Below are 19,236 nucleotides of genomic sequence, written 5' to 3'. Positions count from 1 at the left end.
TAGTGTCAAAGAAATAGGGTTTCTAGATAGACCACTAGTCTGCCTCTGCAAGCATTTTCTTATATAATGCAATCACCCAAACATAACTTCCCCTAGCACAGGTGGATTTCTTGCCCTTAGTAGAGTCTTTCACAGTCTGTTTTGCTCTTCAAATTTTGTTTCTGTCTCCCACAAAAGACTGTTAAAAGCCCATAAACCCCTTCACATATTTCAAAGATAACATCTCATTTTTCATAAGTGTAAAAGGTTACAAAGGATAAGATTTCCAGGACATTAAGTGTTGACATTTTAATGTAAGACGGTCAAAAATTCCTTTAAAGGGATTTAAACATGATAGCAATCTGCTGCACTCACCATTACAATTCAAAACACAGTCTCTGTCAGATATTTCAAATTGTTTTTCTCCTTGAACTTACCATATTTCCACTCAATTTCCCCCTTAAAATTTTATCCTAATATACTTGAAAGTCTACTGATGATCAAATGAGATTTCTTTGCACTAAAAAATATGTACACTGATAAAACTCTAGGTGTTAGATACATTCATATGTATAAGTTTATTATTATTAATAATATATTCTTATTTTTTGTTTTTATTGTTGAAAGTGAGGAGAAATTTGTTCATATAATCAAGCTATTATAGTAATATCATTAAGTTCTTTCAGTATCTTCTGAGTTCTATGCCAGGAATGACAGTGGTCTGCCATTTAAAATTATTTTTAATGGACTAGCTGAAAATTCACTTTGGTCCTGTTTTTAAAAGCAAAAACATGAAACCATTTCAGCTGTGTTAGCTAGTCATTAGAATCATTACTCTTAATACCAACACCAATATGTGGAATCATCCCTGGTAATCCTTATACTCTGAGGCAATGTACCACAGTAGTCTTCACTATGGGCAAGGGGTAAGCCTTTCTCTGTAAAGCGGGAGAGGAGAGGGGAAAAAATGACAAATGGTAGGAAAGAATGTTCTCAGGAAGATCAGTTTTAGAAAAGAATGCTATAGCAGTAAATGAGGATCTGAAGATTCTCTTTAAATTATCTATACCAGGGGTCAAGCAAACTTATTTTATAATGGCCAGCCAGTAAATACTTCAGGCTTTGCAGGCCATATGATCTCTGTTGCTCCTACTCAATTCTTCCACTGCGGCACAAAAGCAGCTACAGACAGACAATATATAAACAAACGTGTCTGCATTCCAACAAACAAGCAACAGGCTAAATTTGGCCTGTGAGTTTGCCATCCCTGATTTATACACTGTGACACTTGAAAAATCCTGTATGGGCTGAGTGCGGTGGCTCCAGCCTATAATTTCAGCATTTTGGGAGGCTGAGGTAGGCAGATCACAAGGTCAGGAGATTGAGACCATCCTAGGTAACATGGTGAAACCTCGTCTCTACTAAAAATACAAAAAATTAGCCAGGTGAGATGGGACGCGCCTATAATGCAGCTACTCTAGAGGCTGAGGCAGGAGAATTGCTTGAACCTGAGAGGCAGAGATTGCAGTCATCACGCCACTGAACTCCAGTCTGGTGACAGAGTGAGACTGTGTCTCAAAAAAAAAAAAAGAAAAAGAAAAAGAAAGAAAAATCCTGCATGATTTGCTAGTTGCATAGTTTAATGTTATATTATTAATTCAACAGTTATGGTAATGTTGTTATTTTCCAAACACAGTAAGTTTGAATAGAAAAAGACAACCACAAACAGGCTTTTTACTTTTTCACAAACATGCTTGAAGATGAAAAAGGTAGCTAGTTTTAATCTTTCCTTCATATGTAGTAACAGCAGATGTTTCTGTAAAGCTTAAGTAAATAGGAGGATTAACTTAATTCAAGAAATCGCAAATCTAAGTCCCAATAATGCAAATTTAGGTACCATTATGTGGCTCCAAAAATTATGCTATGTCGCCAAGTTGTTATTATATTTTTAAGCATAACTCCTAAAAATATACATTGTTTCAGGTGTGACAATGACATATGAAGACATTTAACATAAAATTCGCATAAGCTTTTCCTCAAATACTAGAATGTGTTCAATACAAGGAGGAACAATGAATCATCTCCAGTGAGACTCAATATATTAGCACTGCTTTTATGAAATGATTTAAGTAGAGGTAAGTTAATGACAATTTTATTTTTAGAATCATAATTTGTTTCATTCAACAGATAGCCAATGAGCATCCCTTCTGCAGTAATGTGCAAACAATCTTAATATCCTTGTTGAGTGGTGGGGAAACAGTTCTTGCATGATATCAACAGGAGTGTAAAAACCTGTTTTGCTCAACAATTTGACAGTATCTATTAACATGGAAAACATATAAATCCTTCTCAACAGTTTTACTCCTGATATCTACCCTAAAGAAACACAAAGATAGATGTTAAAAAGAAAAAACTCACTATGACACTGTAAAAATTCTAAACAACCTAGGCATTAAACGGTAGATTCAATAAATCATGATAAGCCCACTCTATGGAATATTCAACAGGAATTTAAAATGAGGCTCTGACATGGCAAACATAGTACTGGAGAGAACGTTTCAAAAACAATCTGCATCATCTATATTGCTTGAATTTTTATAACAAAAAAATACAAAATGTTTACAACAAAAAAACTCAAGTAATCAGTTTTCTATTTAAAAGCAAAACCATTTACATTTCAATACAAAGTACCAACTCCTATCACCATGGAAACCACTTACCTCATCAATAAAGGCTGGTTCCGGCTCTGGTTCTATTGTTTCTACCTGAACATCATCACTAAATTGTACCGTCTTCTTCTCTGTTTTAACTGTAAGATATATAAAAATTATTCTTTCTTTATAACAAATTTAATATTCTGCTTTAAAGCACTTTAACTTCCAAGAGAGATCTGGGGATTTTTCTTATATTCCCAGCCAGCTGAAAGGCGTACTTTAAGAAATAACTGGGCAGTAATTACACAACATTACTTTATGAAATTCTATCAAGATTTCTTAATTTTCTCTTGTAAACATTTTATATTTTCCATAAAAAGAGATTTCACTAAAAATATGAGTTATATTTCTGAAAAAAGATTAATCAACCACTACATATCAGAGTTTAGTAAGCTGGAGGACAAAAGCAAAGTTTTACAATGGCCTAAGTGAATTCTGCAATTTAAAATAAACCCCTTTTTAAATTACCAATCCTTCAAGGAAAAATCTCATTTGATAGAAAAAAATCTGGTTTGAGAGAAAGATCACACTACTCCAATGTAACGAATGGGAAAATCAGCTATGTATTCTCTGGCGTGCCAGTTAGGCTTTTACTAAGAGAATGACGTCCAGGCCAGTGGGGAACTCTGCAAGTGGCCTTGGCAGGGATCTCAGTTTTCCAACAATTCAGTCTGTATTTTCTAGTTACATAATATTATTTGACATTTAAAAGTGGTCATTGAGGGATCAACAATCCATTGGCTGGAAGCACATACTTTTCCTACTCACCAAAGCAATCTTTAAAAACTATTTAACATCATGATAGCTATATGACAACCTCCATTGTATGATCTCTGTTGAGAGGCACATTCAACTCTAATGAACACACTTCCTTTCTTTATTTTTAATCCTTGCATCAATGTGGTCAATCAGAATTCATAAAAATATTAAGAATTACGATGAAAAGGGAGATGGGAGGGAGCAATTTAAGGAAGGGAAGTAATGCTTATTAAACTATTGAATATGCTTGATGGAATACTACATTTCCTCCAGTGAATCTCCAACACAATCCCATAAGATAAGCCCATTTTATAAATAAGGTGGTCTGAAAAGATTAAAAACTCTTGTAAAACAGAAAGCTTTTAATGACAAAGCCTGTAAATGAATGCCAATCTATTTTCCTCTACTAGCCCACACTTCTGAAATCTGGCCTGCACTTGTGATTTTATCCCGAGAACATGAAGTCTGATCACTTATGTACTCTGTGTGGTGTGCTTCTATATAACATAGAAATAGCTTAATCTCCAACCTAAGAAATATAGTCATTCCATTCAAGTCACCAAAAGCAAAATTCTATATACAAAATAAGTTTCATCTGATTCATTTTCCTAGGAAGGAAAAGAAACATCTCCTGCAGTCATTTTTGCTTTTTATATCTTGAGCTATTACAAATAGAAAGCTGGAATAGCACCGCATTGTCCTTTACCCATAAGAAAACACATGGCAGACTTCATATTCTAATAGCTCTTGATACACAAGTTTGCAGCCCCTTTTCTTACAGGAACTAATAGTATGAGTGTATAAAAAACATTATTTATATACAACATATAACAAAGCATTTGCACAATATTTCACTGTATCTCCAAAACAAAAGCAAGCTAAACAGGACAGCTATTTCTATCTGACAGGCTAAGTGATGAGGGCTTCTATTTCCTCAAAAGAATGATGCTCTGGGGCTCATGCTAGCGCCTGCTCTCCACGCTTGAGAACTACAACCCCATTCATAGGCTCTGATGCTTCGTTTCTGTTTTATATTGTCCAGAGTGATAAAACATAAGAAGAACTAGAAAACTCATATTGAAGCTGCATTGCTAAATGACTTTAAAAAAAAAAAAAAAAAAGATGAAATGACTCCAGGATCTACATGAGATCCTGGACCTTATCTTGAATGAAACTCCAAGCAATTCTATCCTTTCCAAGAACTGATTGAGGACAAAAAAAAAAAAAAAAAAAAGGAAATAAAACATAATTACCAGTCCAGGTTATTAAAAAGTCAGCACACTATGTAATGCCATTTTAAAAAGGTGGACATATTTTTGAATTCTCACAGACACAGAAAACATCATTGAAAGACTGGGTCTCACCAGTCTGTCTCTATAAAAATAAGACCAGACACCCTGGCAGTAACTATAAGAGCCCACCATTTTCTTAAAGATCTATAATTCCTGGTTTGCTGTTAAAGCCTTCTCTTTCAAGAGAGGTAATCTCTTTATTGTTAACATATGTTTCTGTATCATTTGTTCTTAAATATTTATGTAGTATGTATTATGAATAAGATTTACCCCTAGGAGCAGCTAGAAATAAGAAAGATGACCAGGACAAAGTTTTTTTTTTTTTCCCCTTAAAATTCTTATAAACTAAAAAACACCTAAGCATCTTGTGGTTTGTAATTTTCTTTGATCCCTTCTATCTAGATAAACCAAAAAACACCTAAGCATCTTGTGGTTTGTAATTTTCTTTGATCCTTTCTATCTAGCATTAAAATAAGATAATATGAGCTATTTTGCCAAATAACTGTGGCATACCAACCTATAAGCTCTTTAAAATTTTAAACATTTTATTATCAATCCAAATCTTTCTAGGTTGGTACATATTTTTCTGTTTTCCTAAAAAAGGAAGATTATGACTTAAACTTTGCTTAGGGTTGGGCATGGTGGCTCACGCCTGTAATCCTAGCACTTTGGGAGGTCAAGATGGGCGGATCACAAGGTCAAGAGTTCGAGACCATCCTGGCCAACAAAGTGAAACCCCATCTGTTCTAACAATACGAAACTTAACCAGGTGTGGTGGTGCGTGCCTGTAATCCCAGCTACCGAGGAGACTGAGGCAAGAGAATAGCTTGAACCTGGTAGGCAGAGGTTACAGTGAGCACAGATCGCACCACTGTGCCCTAATCTGGGCGACACTGCTGTAAAAAGTTCAGTTTACTCAACTTCCATTAAAAGGAGGATTAGAAAACATCATTTACTGGCAGGCTGGAAAATACTTACTCATTTCTGGTTCAGCAGTGAGATCTGCAGTCACAAAATTAGAAGGAAATAACCCTATGCCTTGATGGGTTTCACCTTTCCACCAGTTAGGATCACTATAACGAACAAAAAACAGTGCTTAACCATAACAAACATTTTTATTTCTACAAATCTTTATCTTTTGTAGTATTTAACTTATACTATTACAAAATTTGAATCTTACAATAACCCACTGAAAAAGCCAGTGAATCTTTCTTTATAATAAAAGAAGAAGGCTCAGAAAAGGTAAGCAGCACAGTTGTTTATCTTTTTGACTGCTGATGTATGCCTTGTAGTTAAGGACTCTCTCCAAAAAAAAAGGCACCCATACGAGAAATTGTCAGCTTCAGGTGGTTCACAGCTTCCAGAGTAATAACCCTTTGTAATGACATCTACAGACAGGCTCTTACCTTCAGTCTCCATTCCTAAATCATTGCTCTTTCTAGTACACAGCAGCAAGTTTTTTTTTCTCTCCCAACAGAACAAATATGAAAGATGACACTGTTCAGTGTAAAACATTCACAAGGAGTACACTCCTAGGTGTAACCTCTAGTACGTGGAAAGCTAGCGAGCACTCAATGTTTCTGAAAAAATGGATGCAAGGTTTTGTACAATTTCTAGCTAACTAGCTCAAACTTTACTTCATTTTCTACTACTCAAAAAAAAAAAAAAAAATTAAAATATGTCTGAATGTTTGTGTCCTCCCCAAATTCACAGGTTGAGGAAATCCTAACCCCCAAAGCCATGGTATCAGGAGATGGGGCCTTTGGAAAGTGATTAGGTCATTAATGAGATTAGCGACCTTATAAAAGAGTGCTCATATGCCCCCTGCTGCCATGGAAGGACCCAGCAAAATGACAGCCTTCTACAAATCAGGAAGTGGGCCTTAAACACACAGTGAATCTGTTGGGTCCCTGATCATGGACTGACACTCCAGAACTATGAGAAATAAATTCCAGTTGTTTACAAACCAGTTTGTCTACGGTTAGTTTGTTATGGCAGCCCAAATGGACTAAGGCAAAGAGATACTACAGGAATAACTTTAAATCGATTTGAGCTGATTTTTAAAAACCACCTACAAATTTGTTCCACATGGATATACTGTTAACGTAAAACTAAAAACAAGCAAACAAAAAACTCGATAGAGTATAGATTTCTCACAAATTCTGTAAGGACATATACATATTCAGTGCTTTTCTAAAACTGTAACTTTTAAAATAATGTAACAATCTACATTACTAGATGGAACCAAAAATAAATAGATTAAACTAGGCCTCCCGAACAAATTAAAAACTACTTAAGTAATAAATAAGAAGAAAATTAAACAACAAAGTAAGAATCCACAGAGAATAACACAAGCAAATCAGCCAACTGTCTTACAGAGAAGCATCTGGGCCAATATTTACTACTATATTTGGTAACTGCAATCAACAGGAATAATATGAAACGCAAAAGCCATACCTATTTTCATATGACTTTTCAATGTAATATTAACATTACCTGTCATCAAGAACTGTAATAATTTCTCCAGCTTTAAAAGTAAGTTCATTATCTTCAGCAGCTTCAAAGTCATATATAGCACGAACTTTTCGGCCTTCATGTTGGTGGTTAGTTAAGAGGTTGGATGTGCTTGGATACAAAGTGGAAAGGGTGGTTGACTGCTGCCTTTGTTCCTTGAGGGACAACTCAATGGCTAGAAAAATGAGTTTTAAAAGACCCAAAAATGTTATCATATCCAACAATCCAGAGAAGTAGAAAAAGATAACAAGGTAAAAGGTATTCTTCTTTCAATAGTATAGTTAGAAACTAGAACATATCCTGATATATTGAACAAAAATCATTTTGTCAGTTTTATTCATTCACTCACAACTGAAAGTTTAAAAATAAATTAACAACAAAAAAAGGGAACAGAATGATAACTCCTATTTTTACTGAACAAATACAATTTAAATTACTCTGGGTAATTAAAAAATATAACCTCTTAGATCTACTTTTTTTTTTAACAGCAGATATTTTGTATTTTTCTTGACCTTTTTAATGTATTCCTATAGCTTAAGTTTTCAAAATAATCATCAAAATTGCCTGGAAACTCAATAGTATGAAGCTTCACCACAGACTTACTAAATCAAAGCCTTAAAGGCAATCTCTGAGGATCAGGATTTCATTGCTCCAAGGGTAATTCTTATCCGTCTAAAGACTGAACCTAACAAGTCCTCCAAAACAGATCTCAAATGAGTCTCCTCTATCTCCACCACTACTGCCCCAGTGCCGACCATCACCATCTGTCAATCAGGCTCTGCAATGTAACCTCAATGCACTGATTATGCTGCTTTCAATTCAACCCAGAGACCTTTCTGCTCTTCCACTCTTGTTTTAGATTAATAAAAGAATAAATGTGAAAACAAAACTTTAAACGTATTAAAAGTCAATATACAAAATCATCTTTTAGAACCTTGAAGTAGGTAACAGTATTTCTTAAAAGCCACAAAAAAGTAAAAATCATAACAGAAAGGTAAACAACTTTAGCTGTCTCAAAACTTCAAATTTCTACTTTATCTAATACACCATTATCAAAGTTAAAGTCAAAAACCAGGAGGAGATATCTACAACAACTGTAACAGGTAACAAATTAATATTTCAAATAAAGATATCTACACATCGTTATTTTATTTAACAAAAGGCGATTTACTCAAGAGAAAATCAGAATAGCCATTTCATATATAAAAAAGGACTCCGTCTCACTAGCAATAAAAAAAAAATTAAAATAACAGGACATCATTTCAAACCTACCAGATTCACAAAAGTTAAACTCTTTGTTTTTGGGGGGGGAGAGGAAGGGAGGGAAGGAGGAAGGGAGGGAGGAAGGAAGGGATGAAGGAAGGAAGGAAGGAAGGGAGGAAGGGGGAGGGAGGGAGGGAGAGAGGGAGAGAGGGAGGGAGGGAGGGAGGGAGGGAGGGAAGGAAAGGAAGGCAATCAAGCAATGAGAGAAACATTGCTGACCTGGATCTAGAGGTTTACAAGTTGATTTCTTTTTTTGAGAGAAGGAAAGAAAACAAAAATGAGCAAAGGAGAGAAAGAAAGAGGAAGAGAAAGAGGGAGGGTGAAGGGAAATATTGCTTTATTCTGAAAAAAAATGGGTATTAATAATGGCCAATCAATGTTTCATTTAAACCTATGAGTAGCTGTGATGTGGTGTTGACAAGAATGTATATTTTATGTATTTGAAGTGGAGAGCTCTATAAATATTTATTAAGTTTACTTGTTCCAGATCTGAGTTCGAGTCCTTGATATCCATATTAATTTTCTGTCTCACTGAATCTAAGTCTCTATGTATCTGGGTGTTAAAATCGTTAGCTCTTGTTGTTGCATTGATCCTTTTACCACTATATCTTTGTTGCTTTAAAATCTATTTTATCCGATACGAGAATTGCAACTCCTGCTTTTTATCTATTTATTTATTTATTTATTTATTTTTGCTCTCCATTTGGTTGGTAAATCTTTCTCCATTCCTTTGAGTCTTTGTGTATCCTTGCATGTGAAACAGGTATGGATGTAACATGCCATTGGGTTTTGGCTGTGTCTTTTGATTGGGGGATTTAGTCAATTTTAGGATTACTGTCATTTGATGTTAACTAGCTGTTTGATCCATTCGTTGATGTAAATTCTTCTTTATGTTGGTGCTCTTTACTTTTTGGTATATTTTTAGAAAGGCTAATACTGGTTGTTTCTTTCTGTGTGTAATGCTTCTTTCAGAAGCTCCTGTAAAGCAGGCCTGGTGGTAATAAAATCTCTGAGTCTTGCTTGTTCATAAAAGATTTTATTTTTCCTTCAGTTGTGAAGCTTAGTTTGGCTGGATATGAAATTCTGGGCTGAAGGTTCTGCTCTTTGAGGATGTTGAATATTGGCCCCCACTCTCTTCTGGCTTGTAGAGTTTCTGCTAAGAGATCTGCTGTAAGTCTGATAGGCTTGCCTTTGTCGGTAACCTGACCTTTCTCTCTGGCTGCCCTTAGTATTTTCTCCTTCGTTTCAACCCTGGTGAATCTAACGATTATGTCCCTTGGGGTTGTTCTTCTTGATGAATATCTTTGTGGTGGTCTCTGTATTACCTGGGGTTGAATATTGACCTGCTTTGCTAGTTTAGGAAAATTTTCCTGAATAATTTCCTGAAGGGTATTTTCCAGCTTGGATTCATTCTCTCCGTCGCGTTCAGGTACACCTATCAAACGTAGATTTGGTCTTTTCACATAGTCCCACATTTCTTGGAGACTTTGCTCATTCCTTTTTATCCTTTTATCTCTAATCTTGTCTTCTTGTTTTCTTTCATTAAGTTGGACTTTGACCTCTGATATCCTTTCTTCTGCTTGCATACTTCTCGGAGTTCCTGCATTGTATTCTTCAGTTCCATTAATTCACTTATTTTCCTCTCTAAGTTGTCTATTCTCAATAGGATTTCGTCAAACATTTTTTCAAAGTTCTTAGTTTCTTTACGTTGGGCTACAACGTGTTCTTCTAACTCACAGAAGTTTCTTATTATCCATTCCCTGAAGAGTGATTCTGTTATTGGGATGCGCTCGTTCTCCATCAAGCCTTGTTCCATTGTTGATGTGGAACTGTGATCATCTTTAGAGGGAGAGGCGTTCTGATTTTGAGTATTCTCAGCCTTTTTACGCTGGTTTCTTCCCATCATTGTAAATTTATCCTCCTGTCGTCTTTGAAATTACCAACTTTCAGATTAGGTCTTTTGAGTGGGCGTCCAAGTTGTTAGTTCCCAGGGCCAGAATGGTGGTGTTATGACTGATCGTGCTTTTCTGCCCAGGATTCTCCTGTCTGGCTTCCTTCTTGTGGTCCTAATGGGCGACTCTGCCTTCCTGGGCCTCCAAACCTCGGTCAGAAGGGGAACCAGTCTCGTTTACTCTGCGCCGAGAGCTGCCGCGCCGAGGTGCCGGCGAAACCGCTGCACCAGCCACAAGAGTCGTGCTGGCAACCCCTGTGGTTCCTCCACAGGGGATCTTCTGCTCCGTGAGCGACCAGAATTTGTCTGAAAGTGTGGCGTCCTCTAGTTCTCTGCGCTTTGACTGAGAGCTGCAATCCTGAGCTGTTAGCAATTGGCCATCTTGGATTGTTCCCCAAAAGTTAAACTCTTAAGACTAACAAGTGTTGTCAGAGATTAGTAATAACAGCTTTCATACATTGCTAACGGAAAAGGAAATCACACAACCATGTATGGACCAATGCCATGATCCAACAATCTTGCTTTTAGTCACATGTAACAGAGATAATCACATATATGTGCGCAGAGAATATTTACAAGAATATTCACTGAAGCTTTAATTAAATCAGAAATAATCCACATATTCATCAGTAGGAAGACAAAAATATGGTACACCCATTAGTACACTGCAATATTATAGAACAGTTAACCAATGTATATGTCACATGAAAAGATCTCAAACATAATGTTGCATAAGAAAAGCAAGTGGCAAATGGCACTTAAGAGTGTACTAGCTATGAAAAATAAACTGTTAGACACAAACACCACTTGATACTGTTTTTGGATACATAGTAAAGTAAAACTGTCATAAAAACAGACTGAAAGGACGCGTGTGACAGTAATCGAACTGCCTCTCAAGAGAAAAGGAAAGAACATTGAGGAGGGAAACAAAGTCAATTTCAGCTTTAGCTATAACGTTCTATTTATTTTAACTTTAAATATCTCAGAGGAAACATAGAAGCTTATCTTCTTCCCACCATCAGGGACTTAAAAACGTACCTTTTGCTAAATCTTCTTCTTCTTTTTTGTTAGCCACAGTACCAGGATCCTTGGCTACAAGAGCTGGGCTTGCTTTTGCTTGCTCTGCAGCCTAACAAAAAAAGTGCAACACAGTATTTGAGGGTTGTTATCAAATTTTCCTCCTCTTGCTTACCCTAAGAATTCACATGACCCATCTCATCAATCTAGAACAGATTTCTGAAAGAAGAAATCCAAACTGCAGCAGCTTCCACCTTGAAGGGAGAGGAAAAAGAATCAGAACTGGGAACACAGGGAGACAGCAACTGGACACTTAGAGGAGGCAGCCTAGGCACACTCTCCCAGGTTTGTGTCAAGATGTTCAACTAAAAGCACACAGTACACAAATCAGAGAAGACTTCAATGTGTTTAGAAGAACTCCAAAACCAGAAATGGGGCAGGGAGAGAGAAAGAGATACTTATTTTAAACACAAATAGTTAAAAAAAAATTAAAATATCTATTAATACTTGTAGTTATCATTTCCTTTTGGATCAAGTGTCAGAATGGTATCTTCAGCAACTCAGATTTATATATAATGATATAAATGCTCAAAACTCCTATTTTGTAAACCAAATTACAAATAGTTAATTCTGACAGTATTTCACTGCCTACCTTAAACAAATTGTGTAAATAAGGGAATGCACAGCAAATACATAAATCAATTGACACTTGTGGAATTACAAGTTTCTAAGCCTATGGGCTCCTTGGCCTCTCAGTTTTTGCATAGCATTCAAGGCAAATCAGAATTTAGCCCCTCTTACCAGTCTCCTTTCCAATCATTCTACCAGTTACCAGAAACTGCCAGCAGTTCCTGAGCAGTCTATATACTGGTAGTTTACGTGTCTCACACTCATTTGCTTCTACTTAGAATGTTCCCCCACTATAACTCCTTTTGTTCCACTCACGTTTTTGCCTTTTGAGTTTGAACACATCACTCAGTAATCAGCTAAACTACCATTCTCAATGAAACATCCCTAAACCTGTTAATGACACATTCTCTTGTTTGTTCTTATGATAACACCTTTAAACAAGGTGCTGTGATTACGAATGGTTAAGAATGTAAGCTGTCGAGTTGGGCAGACATGAGTTCAAATCCCAAATCTGCCACTTTCTAGCTGGCTGACATTGGGCACATTAGCCTCTTGGTGCCCCAAGTTCCTCATCAATAAAATGAGTACAATAATAGCACCCACAACTCATGGGCACCTTACAGCCTATTTAGAGTATTAAATTAACACATGTGATTCCAAAATCAGATAAGATGAGCTCATTCAGGGTTTAAAACAAAAAGTATGTAACACGACCTCCAGGGGTTTATAATGTATGTAGAGGTAATGCACATGACAACTACAGCGTGAACGGACCTCTACCCCTACAGATGCAAAGTTTCTATATTTTACATCAAATATTAATTCAAAGTAGATCATGAAAAGTTATGAATGTATATTGTCATTCCCAGAGCTAACAACTTAAAAATGGAATTCTAAAAAATATTCCAGTTGCCACATGTATAGCACTTAGAACAGTGGCTGGAACATAGTAATAGGCAATACATCTCAGCTTCTGTTATAATTATCTGATTACATATCTGTCTCCACAACCAGACTGTATGTTCCTGAGGGAATGTGCCTAAATATTACAAGCAATCAATGTTTGTTGAGGGTATGAAAGGCAAAATTTTCAATATTATATAAAAATACAGTTCTACATTCTGCATTTACTGAATTTCATATTGTCAAACAAACACACAGGCATTTATTTTTAGAAGAGCTGAGAAGAAAAAACTTTTTGGTGTTACTGAATACAACTTTAAACACTCTCAATTCTGACCTATCTCTAAATTTTCTTTAGGTACTGTTTTAGTTATCAAACACTTCTGAAAACGAAATGTATGCCTGGTCAGAAATAACTTTTACGGTTTATATAAATTTTTGTTCATAATCTGGCAAACTTCACAATTAGTTATATTTGAACTTTTATGCTGTGTGAAGAAATCTCTATCAGTTGAGAAGAAAGTGCAGAAACAGGCTATGTGAAGCCCCACATTTCTGAATTGCACTTTTAATTCAAAGTTCCTTTCTTTTTTTTTTGAAACAGAGTTTCACTCTTGTCACCCAGGCTGGAGTGCAATGGCGTGATCTCAGCTCACTGCAACCTCTGCCTCCTGGGTTCAGGCAATTCTCCTGCCTCAGCCTCCTGAGTAGCTGGGATTACAGGCACGCACCACTATGCCCCACTAATTTTTTGTATTTTTAATAGAGACGGGGTTTCACCATGTTGACCAGGATGGTCTTGATCTCTTGACCTCGTGATCCACCCACCTCGGCCTCCCAAAGTGCTGGGATTACAGGCTTGAGCCACCGCGCTCGGCCTCAAAGTTCCTTTCTTTCATCAGGTTCTAAATGTTGCAATGAAACTTGTCTTGCTAAGTAGCCAAGTACACTAGTGGTGCTGCCAGCCTACTTCTATCTCCACATCAAAAGTTACTGCTACCAGAACTGCATCACCATGGGTCAGGTGACTTTCTGACTTTTCTTAATATTTGTACATAATTTTCTTCCGTACTCAGATGAAAAAATACATACTTAGAAAAATATGTCTTCAGAGGTTTTTGTTGAGTCTGCCCTAACAAAAATCTAGTCTGATGAAAACACATTAATGACTTACATAACGAAGTAGCTTTAAAATCTAGAGGGAGTTCTGCAATTGAACTCAGATGATTTATTTTTTCCATTTAATGTGAAGCTCGTTACATGTAGGGCTTATAATAAGCTTTTCAGAAACCACTAAAAAAATCATTCTATCTCATATTTTACTTTATACATATTTCTCATAGGTGAAATATAGCAACTATGACAAGATTAGCTGTTATAACATCTAGATCAAAGGATGAAAAGTAAGTCCAGTCTTTACTATTGCTCTTCTATGTTCTGAATCTCATGAACAAGAGAATAAGCTTATTTCTGTACCATCAAGACATAATGCTCTTGCCGGTGTTCACTCCACTTCTTGTACCTGGAAGCCTGGTCTGGACAGACACTTATCCACTAACCTCTCTATCAAAGAAGGCAGGCTCGGGCTGTGAAAAGAACACTGGACTGAGAATCAGCATGCCTGTGTTCTAGTTCCAGCTGTCAACTATTAGCTGTGGCCCCTGGACAAGTCACTTAACCATTCTGAGTCTCAGTTTCCTCATCTGCAAAAATGAGCAGATTAGATTAGAGGCTCCCTAAAACTGTTTCTGTGGCTAAGATTCTAGATTAACCCAACAAGGGTACATATTGCACAATCATTAACTCTTGTTCCTTTTCTTATAAGAGTAATTACCTCTGTGGACTGAAATGCAGTTTTTGCTTGCACTGAAGGCTGTACTCTAGAGCAGCAGTGCTTCTCAAACCTCAGTGTGCATACAAATCCTCTGAAGATCTTGTTAAAATAGAGATAACGAACCCATAGGTCTGGAATGGGTTCAACCATGTTGCATGTCTAACAAGCTTCCAGGTCATGCCAGAGATGCTGGTCAAACCATGTTTTGAGTTAACAAGAACTGAAGACTCTAGATATATAGTGGATTTGCATTTTCTCTACCTGTTCTAGGTGGGTTCACTGCAGTGAGCCTACTCTTTAATAAATAAACACTGTATCTGTTGTAAAGGAATGCATAATGTCTTGGATCATTCTGCATACGATGATTCCTTAATTACACAGATTCTTTTTTTTTTGAGACAGAGTCTCGCTCTGTCACCCAGGATGGAGTGCAGTGGCATGATCTCGGCTTACTGCATCCTCCACCTCCCAGGTTTGAGTGATTCTCATGCCTCAGCCTCCCAGGTACCTCGGACTACAGGCACTCGCCATCACGCCTGACTAATTTTTGTAATTTTAGTAGAGACGGGGCTTCACCATGTTGGCCACGCTGGTTTCAGATCCTTGACCTTGTGATCCACTTGCCTCAGCCTCCCAAAGTGCTGGAATTACAGGCGTGAGCCACTGCCCTGACCAATTATACAGATTCTGGAAACTATATGGAGTAGTAAAACCAGTTATCAATTATGAATGAATATCTTCAAAGACATAATTTATCACTGTAAAGCCAATCATAAACCAAAATTTTTTTTTTTTGAGATGGAGTTTCGCTGTTGTTACCCAGACTAAAGTGCAATGGCACGATCTTGGCTCACCGCAACCTCTGCCTTCTGGGTTCAAGCAATTCTCTTGCCTCAGCCTCCTGAGTAGCTGGAACTACAGGCGCGCAACACCATGCCCAGCTAATTTTTGTACTTTTAGTAGAGACAGGGTTTCACCTTGTTGACCAGGATGGTCTCGATCTCTTGACCTTGTGATCACCCGCCTCAGCCTCCCAAAGTGCTGGGATTATAGGCATGAGCCACCGCACCTGGCCGAATCCAAAAATTTTTAAGAAGAAAAATATCCTTTGCTTCCTTCCTCTCCCAGATATATTTTTGAGTCTTCACATCTCAAGAGCACTCAGATAAACTCAAAATGCCTTGGGAAGAAATTCCACATAGGTCCAGATAAATGTAGATAAGCTACATGACTCCCTGAAGTGGTCAAAATGTAAGCCCTCCACACTCACAGATTTCCGTTCATGGTTTCACATAGCTCATTATTGTCTGTCCCAGTCAACACACTAGGGAAAGACAGTGTAGTAAATCAGTACATATTTGAAGCCTCTTGATTTAGTTGAGCATCCTAAAAGAAGGTTACCTAAAATAGGAATAAAAAAGATATTCCTTGATTTTTTTTTTCTATATGACAAAAGTTAGAGATTGAATTTTTTTGGCACAAGGGCGGGCAGGAGTGGAAAGTTAAGCTATTTAGCCATATCCCCTGGGGAAAGGAAGACTTTAGTACTGGTCAGCTCTTATTAAGGAAAAATATGCTTCAGGTGCTTCTCTTCCCATTTACCCCTTCTATTTCCTTCACATGTTAATACAGGAATGCATAAATTTCCTCACCAAAATAATCTCTCAAGTCATCCCTAACTTTTAAGGATATCTTGAATTTTGAGCTGTCATTCTTTGTAGATAATTACAACATTAAGGGCATGTAACAAGATAGTGTTACCTATTTAATAAAGCTATTTTGTGTATATTATTAAAACTGTACTAGCCAGTCTGGTGGCTCACACCTATAATCTCAGCACTTTGGGAGGCCAAGGTGAGTTAGATTACAAGGTCAGGATTTCAAGATAAGCCTGGCCAAGATGGTGAAATCCTGTCTCAACTAAAAATACAAAAATTAGCTGGGCATGGTGTTGTTTGCCTGTAATCCCAGCTACCTGAGAGGCTGAGGCAAAGAATTGCTTAAACCTGGGAGGCAGAGGCTGTAATGAGGTGAGATCTGTCACCCACTGCACTCCAGCCTGGGTGACAGAGCAAGACTCCATCTCAAAACAAACAAACAAACAAGCAAAATCCAAAATATTCCAGGTGTGGTGGCAGCTACTGAGGAGGCTGACTATATTCCCGGCTACTCAGGAGGCTGAGGCAGGAGAATCACTTGAACTTGGGAGGCAGAGGTTGCAGTGAGCCGAGATCGTGCCACTGCACTCCAGCCTGGGAGAGAGACTAAGACTCCATTTCAAAAACAAACAAACAAAAACTATATCAAAAAATTTCAAAAATTACAAAATGTTAAACCAATTCATTTATAAAGAAATAGAGACAGCATAAAAGTAGAGATTGGAGAACATTAATATTCTATTATAATACTTTTCTGGCACCTTTGAATGCCAGAAAACTAGTATTACTAACTAGCAATACGACCAGTTACTAATACAATTAGTATTACTAATGAAAATTCCTCTGAAGTGGTAAAAATTACCTGGGAATGAAGAAAAAAAATTCAAAAAAACATAGCTATTTAAGAGAAACAAACTGTAGCACACATATAACTTCATTGAAAACATACCTGAGAGCCAATAGCTGGGAATGTAACTCCTTGTTCCTTAAGGTTCTTAATCATTGCTGATATTAGACTAAGCTGTGGGTCATTCTTAAATTCATCTGTCCATTCAACCATAAGAGCCTTTAATTTTTCACATACTTTAGGATGACCCTGTAAAATAGAAAAATAAATGAATAATTATTGCTTTTTCCTGTAAAACAGGAAAAAGCAATTTCCTAGCCAATGATTTAATACAGACATTTTAAATATAAAAATTATAAAGTTACAGATACTTTTTGAATCATAAATTACCCATAGTTATAGACAAATAAGAAAACATAGTTATTAGAAATAAACTAACGTTCCCACTATGAAAAAAAACCCCATCGTATATATCTCACTTCAAAATTAAAGCAATAAATAGGTAGTAACATTTTGGAGATCTGAAAGGTCTTTTCAGAGTATTTTGCAATGAAGCAAGGTTTGTACATCAGTAAGACAATGAAAAGTGTCTGTTTGCTTTTTGCGAAGCAATAAAAAAGCTGGAAGGAGACAATAAATGATATAGTTCCTTTATTCCTAATTCCTGACTTTTTAATGTTCATGACGGTGCAGTTTTCCATGATGCTTAGTTATCTGGGGCCTAGTTTGAGGTACACTGCACGTTAATCATCTTGAAAATTTGATTCCTTCAAAATAATGTAACTCTTCATGGTTGATGTATAACAATGATTCAAGTTAGTCTAAGGTAGGTGTACAGGGCATTATTTTTCTGTATTAAAGAAAGAGATAGGCCGGGCGCGGTGGCTCACACCTATAATCCCAGCACTTTGGGAGGCCAAGGCGGGTGGATCACGAGGTCCAGAGATCAAGACCATCCTGGTCAACATGGTGAAACCCCATCTCTACTAAAAATACAAAAATTAGCTGGGCATGGTGGCGCGTGCCTGTAATCCCAGCTACTCGGGAGGCTGAGGCAGGAGAATTGCCTGAACCCAGGAGGCGGAGGTTGTGGTGAGCCGCGATCGTGCCATTGTACTCCAGCCTGGGTAACAAGAGCGAAACTCCGTTTCAATTAAATAAAAAAAAAAAGGAAGAGATAAATGTAGTGAGTTTTCAAAATAAATTATTTTATTCATTGCTTATTAAGGGAAAAAAACATGATCAGTTCATTAAAATACTGATGTAGCTTCACAGTGGCAATAATTTGATCAATTATTATTTGATGTGGTAGAAATAAAGAAACCTTCACAGATATCAGAGAAAAGTGAAGATAACTCCTCTATCAAATGTCATCAGTGTATTTCAAATCACTGTTTACTAAATAATTCGCATAAACTTTTTAAAATGGAGAAGGCTAGACTTTTAGATTACTCTATTAATTCTTCCTAAGTGCATATAATCTGTATTTGGCCAGGAAGCATATATAATGGATTTGTAAATGCTTTACTGAGACTAAGCGTGAACTCAATTTGTGTAATAAAAGGAAAATTTTTAAAAGGGTGGGATGAGAACAAAACCAGTATGTTCATAGTAAAACATTCAGAAAGAGAAGTCCTCTTGCCTACAGGTAGTTGTTTTTTGAATCGGTTGTTTGCACTGTTATACACAAGTTTGTATACTACATTTTTCACCTACATTACAAAAAACATGGTATTAGAATCTCTTCATAAACAGTTGTACAACTTGATGGACATTCAGGACATTAAAAGACAACGTTTATTAATTAGAAGAAAATAACTAAATATAACTGCATAAATCGGGAGAGAAAAAGAATGAGCACTTAACCATGATGTT

At 36.7% G+C, this 19,236-nt stretch overlaps 1 protein-coding gene across 4 annotated transcripts in view; it reads right to left on the bottom strand.

The window, feature by feature from the left end:
- Window positions 1-19,236, bottom strand: part of STAM (signal transducing adaptor molecule) — a 74,160-nt gene that overhangs the window by 12,623 nt on the left and 42,301 nt on the right. For all 4 annotated transcript variants that reach the window (XM_008999997.5, XM_002750072.6, XM_017974085.4 and 1 more), the window contains 5 exons: window positions 17,464-17,610; window positions 11,511-11,601; window positions 7,241-7,433; window positions 5,723-5,817; window positions 2,700-2,788 (listed from right to left, as the gene is read on the bottom strand). In XM_008999997.5, the coding sequence (XP_008998245.1) occupies window positions 2,700-2,788; window positions 5,723-5,817; window positions 7,241-7,433; window positions 11,511-11,601; window positions 17,464-17,610 (615 nt within the window). The remainder of the gene's footprint in view (window positions 1-2,699; window positions 2,789-5,722; window positions 5,818-7,240; window positions 7,434-11,510; window positions 11,602-17,463; window positions 17,611-19,236) is intronic.

Source organism: Callithrix jacchus, chromosome 7, assembly GCF_049354715.1.
Source record: "Callithrix jacchus isolate 240 chromosome 7, calJac240_pri, whole genome shotgun sequence".
Lineage (NCBI taxonomy): Eukaryota > Metazoa > Chordata > Mammalia > Primates > Cebidae > Callithrix > Callithrix jacchus.
This window is presented reverse-complemented; position numbering and strand designations above follow the sequence as displayed.